Source organism: Rutidosis leptorrhynchoides, chromosome 1, assembly GCF_046630445.1.
Source record: "Rutidosis leptorrhynchoides isolate AG116_Rl617_1_P2 chromosome 1, CSIRO_AGI_Rlap_v1, whole genome shotgun sequence".
Lineage (NCBI taxonomy): Eukaryota > Viridiplantae > Streptophyta > Magnoliopsida > Asterales > Asteraceae > Rutidosis > Rutidosis leptorrhynchoides.
Genome location: NC_092333.1, coordinates 31,442,436 through 31,455,651, shown reverse-complemented (window position 1 = coordinate 31,455,651; position 13,216 = coordinate 31,442,436). Strand labels below are relative to the sequence as shown.

General features: G+C 34.0%; 1 protein-coding gene across 1 annotated transcript; it reads left to right on the top strand.

Annotated features, from left to right (window-relative positions):
* Positions 1 to 1,530: 1,530 nt before the first annotated feature.
* On the top strand, positions 1,531 to 13,008 carry LOC139858507 (la-related protein 1C-like). The gene is made up of 6 exons (XM_071847352.1): positions 1,531 to 2,092; positions 2,415 to 2,946; positions 3,433 to 3,586; positions 3,659 to 3,749; positions 5,142 to 5,213; positions 12,292 to 13,008. Exons 1-6 carry the CDS (start codon positions 1,664 to 1,666, stop codon positions 12,577 to 12,579), a joined length of 1,566 nt encoding a protein of 521 aa, XP_071703453.1. The 5' UTR covers positions 1,531 to 1,663; the 3' UTR covers positions 12,580 to 13,008.
* The last annotated feature ends 208 nt before the right edge of the window (positions 13,009 to 13,216 follow it).

Here is a 13,216-nt window from a genome sequence, read left to right as displayed (position 1 = left end):
CAATTTAGCAAAGTCTTCGACTAGCCATAGGTATTTTTTGCTCACCACATGAATCCCTTGCTTACCCATAAACGCTCTCTCCACAATCAAAATAATGGCTAGTCGCACGACATCATCATCACTAACCACAAAATCAGCACCATCATATAAAAGCTTTTGGATATCGGTAATTGTAATGTTTGAATTATCTTTACGATTTGGGAAACAACGTCGTCTAATCGGTGGTGTTTCTACATCATAACTTCTGGGAATGTAATGTGCCATGTCCGTGCGACGACTAAACTTAAACCCCGTGATGAGACAAAATTCCCGCCTACTAAATCTAATTTTGAAATTCGGACGGAAACTAAACCATATTTCCTCATCATCAGCAGGGTACTTTTCATCTATTCCTATCGGTCGCTCACTCTTTCTTTGGAGCATTGCATGTACAAGGCCCGGATCATTGCCGGTGTAAGAAAGATCTAGCCAAGGACCAAAACAAGTTCCCCTAAATTTTTTTTGTTGATTCTCAGTCATTGATGCCTTTAGTTGAGGTATAACATTCAGCATATTCTTCATCGTCAACTTCGCCTCAACATATCCCTGAAACAGACAGTTTTTCAGAAGAAAAATACAGGCGCAAGGACGCAAGTCGCACCTTGCGTCTCGTTTATCACACAGGCGCAAGGACGCAAGACGTGCCTTGCGCCAGCTACTACGGACAAACGCAAGGACGCAAGACTTTCCTTGCGCCTATACCAGATTCTAGTTTTAAGCCCTAAAACAATCGTGTTCCAGTTTTTATAAAATGTTAGCTTCCAAATACTGTAACTTTAACAAATCTAGCAACACTATAAGTGAGTTTTGCATCACCAAGCTCGTTGAAGCATTTCATCGAACACTTGGTGTGCAACAAAAATTATATATCATTTTCGACATAGAAATGGAGTAATCGAACGGAGATAGTTGAAAGGAAACACTTACCTGTTCTTGTGACATCTTGATCACGTTTTTTGTCGGTTTTTTTTCTCTTTCTTTTTCTCAATCGTGGTGGTGATGGTGATGCTAATGGAGGCGGTGATGGTAATGGTGGTGAGATGTACTGATGGCGGTGGTGCTGGCGATGGTGGTGGTGGTGGTGGTGATGTGGTGAGTCTCAGAAGAAAGGTCGCAAGGGTAGACGGGTCGCAAGGGGGTCGCAAGTGTAAGGTTCTTTGTAATCGCCGTCGGTCGCAAAGTGGTCGCAAGAGCTGAGTGTCGGGGTGTGTGTGTATGTGGTGTCTGATTTCTATATTTGACCTAATTTTTTAACACAATGACGCAAGGCGCAAGGTCGCAAGTCGCAAGGTCTCTTGCGCCTTGCGCGGGCATTTTGTCAAGGTTTTTTTTTTTGGGTACCAGCTCAGAAAAGACCAAAAAAATGGGTATTTTGGTGATTGACCCTATTTACCCACTTTCCTATCAGTGCATTAGGCCTACTATTAAAAGTAAATGGGCCTCACAAAAGCCCAAACAAAAACGCACAATTTTTCGCCACATTCCGATCATTCTTGTGGTGGCTGTTTGTAATCGCCGATCACTCGCTTTTCAAAACCCTAAAAATAACACACATTTTGTACCAATTACTACATTCAGTCAAACTCTAAACCCTAACTCTCATTGTTGTAAATTAGTATATTCAATGACTTCCGAATCTTCCCCTTCCCCGTCCGGCGACAGCTCCGGCACTGCCACTGGCGATGGAGGTATCAGTTATACTCAGCGAACTCCGTGGTCACAAGTGGTTCGAGGTGGAGTAGAGCCGGAGGCTACTGCTCCGAGTTCTCAGTCGGCATCGCCACCGCCTGTTCCGCCGGTGCCGGAGACCACGGCGGCGGCAGTTGAGAGTCAACCGGAGTGTTCTGAAGGTAGTGATAATGGCAATGTGAGTGGTGTTGTGAAGTCTGTTTGGAGTAAACCTTCGGTTAATGGTGTTGTGGAGGGGAGTAATACGCCAGTGATGGGCGCCGTTTCTTGGCCGGCGTTATCGGAATCGACTAAGCCGGTACCCAAGTCATTGTCGTATTCGTTGGATTCATCTTCAGCTGATGTTTCAATCATATCATCTCAGGTTGTATAATGCAGCTTGATTGTTGTTTATCTAATTAAAAACGTCTCAGAATGCTATAAATATACAAACTTCCAGATTACAAACACATTTTTATATAATTGGATATTGATTCTATTATAACTTGCGATTTTGCTTTGATTTAGTGCTTCAGAATGTCATTAAACACTAAAATAGGTATTTTATCAATACATAAATGGTGTATTTGTCAAGTTATATAACTAACATTAGAAAACGTTTGAAATATTCTTATGTTCTTGTTTAAGATGTGTTCTTATTGTACGAGGTTAATGATTGTGTATATTTTGCTGTAAATCATGTACAGGCACATGTAAATGCGCAGCCGCTACAAAAACATGTTAAGAGTAAGGCAAATCATCAGTCTAACCAAAACCATAGTCATCCTGTTCGACAAAAGTCGATGAAAAGAGGTGGTAGTGCAGGGGGTGGCTACACTCGGCCGCCAATGCAACCACCCACTCCACCACCAATGCCAACATATCCTCTTTTTGATTTGTCATATCGTGGTTTTGTACCACCCGCGATGGATCCTGCAGTACTAATGGGCGGTGGTGGTGGGTCCCACTCGCAAATTGTGAATGATCATCCCTCAAATAGGAAACGGAATAACTTTGGTCCTCGACCCCGTGGTGATGGAGGAATGTACGCTAACAATGGTCATAGAGCCAGACAGGATCGTGATTGGCGGGGTCCTCGAGGTAACAGAGATAATGCACATCAAAGGGCCCCACCACCACCCCCTCCTTTTATGGGATTTATGCAACCTGCTCCTATCGGTCCTCAGCCTTTTATTGCTCCCCAATCTATTAGACCATATGGTGCTCCAATTGGTTATGGTAAGTTTGTAGGGGTGCTTTATGTGTTTTAAGAAGTGTTTGGATGTGCGTTTTGAAATTTATTTGTTGTTAACCAATATTTGGATAATCAACTGTAGGTAACTTAATTTACCCTCAGATAATTACTTTTCTTGCATATTGTTTTAAGTTAATGGGTTATAATGGGTTACTGGTAGCTAATTATATGATATCTAATTCTAATTAATAAAAAAAACAGAGCTATATCCACTTCAAATCACAATACTCGATTATATTCTGCAGGACTGCAAACGAATAAAGTGTTTACATAAATTTGATATCTGATTATTGTGATTTTAAATGGCAGTAACAAATTTCTAATGTTTGGGTAACTTGATTCTGCAATAAAAATTTGAGTTATTGTAAAATTACTTACATCTACATTTGTTTTATATATTACTATCTATAAATAAGTTTTGAGAACACTTAATTCCATTGACATTCATGGTACTATTTAACTTCATGCAGAGATGCCACCGCCATTTGTTTATGCTCCAACTATATCTCCAGAGTCTTATACGGGTCCACCCGTCTTCCCTCGTTCACCACCGCCTTCTATGTACATCCCTGTTATGGAACCATTGTCTGTTCAGATACAACGTCAGATTGAATATTATTTCAGGTAACAGAGCATCATTAGCTGATCTTTTATTTGTTAGCATTTCATATTTTGATATCGTATTTTTACTCACAGTGATGCTAATTTGGTGAAAGATAAGTATTTGAGGTCAAACATGGATGAAGAGGGTTGGGTACCTGTTACATTAATAGCTGGATTTCATCGAGTAAGTAATATTTTTATTTGTTATGTGAAGGGAACTCTGTTCTTCCATGTTTTATATTTGTTCTACACTCTTTGTTTATTGACATGGCTCTGAAAATATAGTGTTATAATGCTTTGTTTATCATAGACCTATATGGTTACTATCAATTTCTGGCAGTCTGAATAGTTAGGGATAAATCGAAAATCAATAGGGAAGTATTATTGATATTACAATTCATAAAGTATTTCACTTGATGACTCTAATTTAACAATCTGTGCAAGTGTTTTTTTATTACAAGCAGTATGCACATCCTACAATAGTACATTCTATGACCAGCCTAAACATTGACCAATAAGATCTTATTTAGTTTACTTACCTTTTTAAAAAAGAATAATAATAATATAATATATAATATCCATTATGATATGAATTATGAAACTGGATCTTCATATGTTGTATTTGATAAATGAGTAGGCTAAGAAGAATGGTATTGTATAATAATGATGGAGCCAATTCACTCGTGAAGATATGACACTTTCAATTAGAAAAGTAGAATAATAATATATCTGCTATTTAGTTTTGGCCAATTAACGGTGAAAAGAGAAGAAATAAGTAACAGAAACAAGTCATGTGATAGGTATTAAGTTTATAAGTTCATGGTACGACACAATACCTTTGATATTTCATGGTACTAGAAAAGCCAGTAAATCAAATTAAGGTACTAAACTATATATTATTTAAAAACAGTCAGTTTTTAATCCGTGATGACGCTGCTACTAAACAAGTATTGCATTTTACAAAACCATATTTGCGAAGTTTTTGAGCCCCATTGCATAAATCTGCACCTGGATTTTTCCGAATTGAATTGTGTGCAGCCAAAAGAGACATTTGTTGCATCTCTTAATCTTGCTTTCACCTTTACACCTTTTTTCATGTACTCTTCAAAGTTAGTTTTTTTCCAGCTTTCATAATCTCAAGACTAGTGTACTCACATCATTGTATACGCCCTTAATCATTATGGATCTAATCGTGAATCATACATTGCAATATTTTATCAACTAGTAAATGACCCATCTTCATTTCGATTCCATCAACTTTCTGTATGCTCTATATCCAAAGGTTATATATAGACAATATCACATTAAATTGCTAAATGGCTGCATGCATATGTTCTTTACTTGTCTTTTGTGGTAATTGATCAAGTTTGAAATTTATGTTTTCCTGGAGATTCATGTTGTGTTCTTGTTATATATATATATGTGTTTCTCTATGCCTAGGACAACTCAATATCGAACCGTGAACGATAGTATTATTATTACCGGAGTGTGTGTGCATTTGTGTACTATTGATTTAAAGTACCCCAGTTTGACCAGCATTAACCCTTTTTTTGTTGCTTTCTGTATGGTTTTCCAGGTTCAAAGTTTGACAAGCGACATTCAAATGATTTTGAGTTGTTTAACAGACTCTGCTATCGTTGAAGTTCAGGTACTATCAATACATGGCATGCTAATTTGTCTGTACACAAAACTATGCGTATCTTTTCAAAATAGTACTCCATACTTGCTTATAAACTACTCCGTAATTTTTAATAAAATAGTACTTCACTGGTCTCTTATAAAGAGTAAAAATTTAGGCGGGAATACATGATCCTCAACTCACATAGTTTGTCAACTCATGTAGTTGTGATTGGTTGATGCTGGTTATGTTTATTTATGGGTCAGATTTGTAGACTAAACTTGAGTTGTATTTTTTTCTAACGATTAAAAGCTCGAGTCAATGTTCCCTAAAGAATAAAACAAAGAGAGAAGCTTAACATGTCAACGAGCTCCAATCCAGTTTTTCATATATCCCTGATTTTTTTTAATATTTTTATTTAATCTGTACACATATATATAATTTACTATAATTTTTGTTTATTAAAAAGCATATCCGATTATAAAATCTTGAGCTACTTCAGTTTTGCATAATGCACTAAAAAATCGCTTACAAGACACATTTTTTCTTTGTTTCTGAATATTTTTGCCCCTCTGTTTAGCTAAACTAAAACAAATAAAGATAATTAGCAGGGTTTTCGAACTTGGAAAAAACTCGTCGAGTACTTGATGAAAAATTCGGGTCGAGTAACTGCTTAAAATTCGGGCAACCCTCGGTCAACGAGGATTATTCGGGTTTAATCATAAAATCTGTCAAAGTCAAACTTGATCAACATCCGGTTACTCTCCATTTACCGATTAATCCTTAACAATTCCCGACCTAGTACTCCTCGAGTAGCGATTTTTGCAACCTTGAAAATTAGGAAAACTGCAAAGATTGGGAAAAGTCAAATTCGGGTTTAATCATAAAATATTCATTCCTTGTATTGTATTTGAATACGTTGAAATTTACCGAGTTAAATTATTGTTGGAGATGGAATTGCCATTTATGTGAGGACAGAATTAAAATGGAAAATGTTTGTTAAGGAGATAAAATTGTGTTTTGGATGAGTGAAATTCGGTGACATACTACCTTGATTATTGTTTGTTTCTTCTTTTTATCAAGATCAGCTTAAAGTTAGCTGTTAGTTACTTTCAGCAGAACTTATAAATATTAAATACTCAAAATTAAAAGTAAACAGATCTAATTGTTATAATTTAGTAGTTTATAACTACCTTTAGTGGCCTATGTCCAACTATATAGTACTAATATGAAAGAATAGAGAATATAGTAAATTCTTAGTGAAGAAAATGGGTGTCTGCATCTTTTCATTTCAATCGGTATTTATAATACAATAATATACTGTACATGTTTGAATTATGAGGGTTAGGTGAAAACAATTGTCATCCATAATTGACTTTCTCATAACACTCCCCCTTGGATGACAATTTTATTAGAGTGCAACTAGTACTGTCTTGTTAAAAACCTTGCTAAAGAAAAACCCAGTGGGATAAAAACTTTAGTCAAGGGAAAAAGATTGCAGTATAGAGTTGACTCCCCCTCAAGTAAACATCGCTGAGTCGTCACATCTTTTGAACTTGCCTCATGCCAATATTGTGAACGTGTGTTCTGAAAACAGCGGTTGACAGTGCTTTGGTATAAATATCAGCAGAGTTGTTTATTGAACGTATCTCATTTTAATCTGGTTGTCTTTTACGAGATCTTGAGTATATGAGAAGAATCTGAGGTTTTCATCTGAAACTGTATCATCTAAATATTTTATGTTCAAGTTTAGCCCTGTGATTTGTCTACAGTCTCCTTCATGGTTTGCTCAAACCCTTGTTTCAATTCCTATTCCCTTTTAGTCTTTTCTGAGCCTTACCAACATACCATTCTTTTCCATCAAACTTATGACCGTCAAGACCGTCTATGGCTTTGGTGCCTCGTCAGCATTTATATTTTGTTCTGTCACTTTTGATACTCTTCTTTCATTTGTATTATGCAAACTTCATTATCTTCATATATAGTTGTTGGTGAAGATAGTTGTTGGTCTTTTATAGCTTTCTAGTCCACAAGAATCCATAATGATTTCTGTCATTGATCTCAACCAAACACATTTTCGAGTAGTTTCATATAATGCAATCACTTCGTCATGATTTGATGATGTTGCAACAAGTGTTTGTTTTAAGAACGCCATGATTTTGTGGTGCCTCCATTTAGGAATACATATCGAGTTTGAGATTTATCTTTATGAGGATTTGATGAATGACCTGCATATACATAATCTACCAAATCTTGTTTTGAAGCGTTAGAATAAAATAATTTTAAATCAGCAGTTCCTCAAGGGTATCAAAAATCTGCTTGATCCCATTTCAATGTCTTTTTGTAGGGGTTGAGCTGAACTTTGTCAACAAATTAACTGCAAAAGAAATGTCAGGTCTTGTACAATTTGTAAAATACATAATAACCCCAATTGCACTAAGATATGGAACTTCTAATCCGTAAAGATCTTCATGATCTTCACGGGGATGAAATGGATCAGTGTCAATATTGAGTGATATATCAACCAATGGTTTTGTCTTTAAAAATGTTTTCAAATCTTTTCGCATTAGTTTGTTTGATGTACAAGTTAACCATTAGGCATATGCTCAATTTACAATCCAAGGCAATACTTGTTTTTTTTTTCAATATCTTTCATTTAAATTTCTTTAGAAGTTGAATGATTTCATAGATCTCTTTATTTGTTCATATGATGTTATGATCATTGAGATAAACAACTTACAATCACATATCCGGACATTGTTTTCTTAATGAAAACACATGGGCAAATAAGATTATTTGTATACCCTTTGCTTATCAAGTAATCACTTAATCGGGTATACCACATGCGACCCGATTGTTTAAATCCATATAAAAATCTTTGTGATTCAATGGAATACATTTCTTTGGGTTTTGCATTAGATATTTCTGATACCTTAAACCCTTTATGGATATCCATATATATATCACTATCAAATGATTCATTTAAATAAGTAGTAATAACATCCATGAGATGCATTTCTAAATTTTTTAGAAACTGTTAGGCTGATTATCTAAAAGTAATTGCATCCATAACAGGAGAATAAGTTTTCCTCATAATCCATTCATGGTCTTTGAGAAAAATCTTGAGTTACAAGTCTAGCTTTACCCTGTAACTTCATTTTTTCTCATTTCTTTTTCGGATAAAAATTCATTTTTATCTCATATGTTTCACATCTTTAAAAGTGATAACGATTGATCCGAAAACTTTTCTTTTATTGAGCGATTCTAATTCAGCTTGTATTGCTCCTTTCCATTGAGTCCAATCATGTCTATTTTGACATGCAATGACAGATTTTGGTTCCAGATCAACATCTTTATTCATGATGTCATTGTAAGATTATATGAAAAATCAATATTTGTCATTTTGTTTCGGTTCCATAACATTGCATAATTTATTGCAATTTATGTATTTACATCGTCAATATCCTCTGCAGAAGGAATATTGATTTGTGGTTCTTCTTGAACACCTTTTTTTTACCTCATTATCAGCTGATTTTCCTTTTCGAGGATTTTTATCTTTGGAACTAATTTGTCTTCCACGTTTCAGACGTGACAAAAGACTCATGAGTGACATTATTGCCAGCTTTTGGAATTTTAACTCTTGCTAGAGCATTTACTGCTGATATATATAATTTAGTCATTCTTTTTGCATCTGTAAATGCATCGGGCAATTTATTCGCAAGTTCTTGCATATGCATTATTATTTTTTTGAATTTTTGTTTCGCATTCTTTTGTGCGAGTATCAAGATACCTTAATTGATGTTCACATCATGAAACATCATTTTATTTATTTTTTCATTTCTCCCCATAATCTAGGGAACAATTTTTCATTAAAATGACAATCAGCAAGCTGTAAAAACATCACCCGTCATGGATTCAATATATCTTATGATTGAAGATGTTTCATATCCAACATATATTTCAATCCTTCTTTGAGGAACCATTTGTTGTGGTGGTGCAATTAAAAATACACTGCACAACCAAATGTTCTAAGATTGAAAATATTTGTCTCTCGACCAAAATTAAGTTGATAATGGAGAATATTTATGACTTGCACTTGGTTTAATGCGAATTAATGTCGCATCATGTAAATTTACATGTCCCCATATAAATATTGAGAGTTTTGTACTCATTACCAATTGTCTAGTTATTAGCTGCAAGCGTTTATCTATTGATTCAGCTAAACCAATTTTGTGTATGCACATTAGCAACTGGATGTTCAACAACAATCCCTGTAGACATATAATAATCATTAAATGCTTGAGATGTTAACTCACCAGCATTATCAAGTCTCATCCTTTTAATGGTGTAATCAGAATAATGTGTTCTCAATTTAATAATTTGTGCAAGAAACTTTGCAAATGCCATATTACGGCTTGATAACACACAAACATGAGACCATCCGCTAGATGTGTCTATTAGAACCATGAAATATCAAAATGGTCCACATGATGGATGAATTGGTCCATATATATAACCTTGAATTCTTTCAAGAAACATTGGTGATTCTTTCTCAATATTCTTTTCATTAATCACCATATGTGCTTTTCATTAATCACCATATGTGCTTTTTAATTAATCACCATATGCGCTTTTAATCATATGCACTTTTCATCATATGCGCTTTTAATCATATGCCCTGCACTTTTAATCATACGCGCTGCGATTTTCATCATATGCGCTTTTTATCATATGCGCTGCGCTTTTCATCATATGCGCTTTTTATCATATGCGCTTTTAATCATATGCGTTGCGCTTTTAATCATATCCATTATGATATATATCAGAGAAACTTTACAAATTTCTCTTTGATTTGGGAGAAAACAAAGCATTGTTTATCAGAAAATTCGTACCATTTGGTAATATGAATTTTTGCCTTTTCCGTTCCTTATATCAAGTTTGCAAGACCTGATATAGTATTTATAATTCCTTCATTTGATTTAAATCAATGAAATATTTCTTAGATTTGATCATAGTGTGTATGTTACCACTATCTGCAATACATAGGTCTTTACCATTTAATTGATGTTGTATTTCAGCAGGATTCATACTAAAACTTCAAATAAGATAAGCAAATAATGAGTTATATTTTAGCAAGATAATCAAGTTATATTACCTGCAAACAAGTTACAATCTGAAGTACATAAAAGATAACACTTAATAAACATTTGCGTTATGGTCTAAAACCATTTATTTATGAGTGATACATAACAAGCTAGGCATCTTAGAAAATTCAAACCATTCAAGTCTCAAGGTAGCTCAGGGTTTATTTAATCAAGATTTTTCAACAGATTTACTCTCGTTTTCTTTTATTTTGGGACTTATTTGTAGAGATAAACAAGATGTTCATGTATTCAAGAAATACTAGACTGATGATCCACGTTACCAGATCATTAATAAGAATCTCCGGGATTCTTATAAGAGCCGTCTACTAACATTTTCAATTTTAATCTTTCATGGATCACCGTTATTTCTTGATAATTAATATCGTATCTATCTTTGAGTATTTTCATAATACACTTGGATCTTCGATCATATAATATGTAGATTCTAAGGACTCGTCAATATGTTTGCTAAGAAAAATACTTGCTATTGCTTTCTCTTGTTAGGAACAATTGTTATTTTCATTCAGGGTTTCTAAAATACCGATTGATTCGAGATGTTTTTCTACATTCATAACCCATGTTAAGTAGTTGTTCCCACTTGATTCTAAAAGAGCAAATTTAAGCCTTTTCAAAATCGACATTTTCTATTATCAAAAAGATGAATAACATAAATCATAATCATAATTAATTTCTAACAACATGAAATTAGAATCATTTTAAATTTATAAGTAGCAAACAACAGAATATTGGTATGATTACAAATAATAAAACCACAAGGGCAGGATAGAATATAGGTTCACCCGGTGGTATATTAGCAACAATGATGATAGTTAGTATGACCAATACAATAGGAAAAATCATCCTTGTGTGAATCATCTTTACAAAAACTTTTTGAGAGTGGTAATCTGAGAAAATGAAGATTGATTTGTAAAAATGTAAAAACAGAGATATTTATTTTATATTTGAAAAATATAGTCGTTGTAACGTCGTCAGTTGACATTAACAACCGTTATGTATATATGACCGTTGTAACATCGTTAGTTGACGTTAACGACTGTTATGTACTCGTTGTATTAATAATAATTTTAATAAAAGAATTTTATTAGTATAAATACGATTACTATAAATACATTTAGTATAAATACGTTTAGTATAAATACGAAGATTAAGAGAACAAACATATTATGCATAAATAATGAATTTAAGAATAAACATTAGTATGCATGAAATAAATAATGATTAATTGCATAAGTAATCATAAATGTTAGATAACATAAATATAAATGTTAGTGAAGTTAATAAGAGTTAGATTACAGAAATATAATTCAGGCGGTATAACCGACCATATATAACTTAAATAACATAAATATAAATGTTAGTGAAGTTAATAAAAGTTAGATTACAGAAATATAATTCAGGCGGTATAACCGGCTATATATAACTTAAATAACATAAATATAAATGTTAGTGAAGTTAATAAAAGTTAGATTACAGAAATATAATTTTACTTATGATGATAATAATATTTACCTTACTAATAAATAATATAAGATATCGTTAAAGAATTTCTTACCTTGATTAGTGACTTGTGCTTGTTTAGATAAACCTTGATTATACGGAGCACTTCGTGCTGATAACGTGTTATAATTTAGTAGTTTATAACTACCTTTAGTGGCCTATGTCCAACTATATAGTACTAATATGAAAGAAGAGAGAATATAGTAAATTCTCAGTGAAGAAAATGGGTGTCTGCATCTTTTCATTTCAATCGGTATTTATAATACAATAATATACTCTACATGTTCGAATTATGAGGGTTAGGTGAAAACAATTGTCATCCATAATTGACTTTCTCATAACACTAATGATCTTATATTATAATTATAATTATTACTATTATATTACATGTGTTATGATGAGTTTGGTTATAGAAAACTGTTGCCCAATTTCTTGCTACTGTGTAGGGTGAAACTCTAAGGAGGCGAGACGATTGGAGGAAATGGGTCAACCGATCCACCAACATTGATCTTCTACCCGATTCCAGTTCTCAATCACCGCACTCAGCAGTGGATGGCTCAGTCATAGAAACTTCTTTGCAGAACCTCACAATGGATGAGTTAACCGCCGTTAAAAAGAGCACTGTTGATACAAATGACACTCACAACAAACAGGGAGCTTTAGATATCCCTTCGTCAGGGTTGACTGGCTCGTTAAATTCTTCCAACGGGGAGGCAAGTAAGATCAATCTATGAACCAAACTCGTCAGACCATGATCTATGAGGGTGCCCATATTTTGGAGCTTGCAGTACATAACGAGTGTGGTTCAACCAACACAAAAGTGATATACTAGTGGATATGTTGTGTGTATAGATATCATGTCGCCATTTAGCTTGTTTGATTGGATCAAAATTTTGAAGGCGAATATCGTAGCTGGGGGGATAAGATGTGCTTGTTTTTGGCTGCGTGAAGGTTGATGATTGATTGGAATTTTTTGCAGGTTTTACTTGGATTATGCACCATTAACTATATACTTGTTCCTTTGAGATTTATACGCTCATGTATATTATCATCGGCTATTCGGCTTTACCTTAAATTTTTGGGTTTTTGTTTTATAATTTGTAGACTTCAATATCTGTATTCGGTTCTGGGTCTGTTAAAAATCTATTGATTGCTTTTGTATCTTTGAAGCTTTGAAAGTTGTCTGAGATGCATGGTTCAAGTGGTTGCTGATATGGAGATTTTGAGTAATTAAAACACAGTAATAATCTCGTTGTTTAGACGATAAAAATGTTGGTGGCAGTGCAAAACGGTTCACATGTCCTGATCTTAATTGAAATAATTGCTTATACTTTGAGAGAGTCTCTACTTGTGCTTTTTAACTAACTTTTA

Excerpts from the sequence above, each read along its gene's own strand:
- LOC139858507 (XM_071847352.1), top strand. The coding sequence starts at position 1,664 with ATGACTTCCGAATCTTCCCCTTCCCCGTCCGGCGACAGCTCCGGCACT. Across the intron at positions 2,093-2,414 it reads TTTCAATCATATCATCTCAG|GCACATGTAAATGCGCAGCC; the intron begins GTTGTATAATGC and ends AATCATGTACAG. Across the intron at positions 3,750-5,141 it reads TAATAGCTGGATTTCATCGA|GTTCAAAGTTTGACAAGCGA; the intron begins GTAAGTAATATT and ends ATGGTTTTCCAG.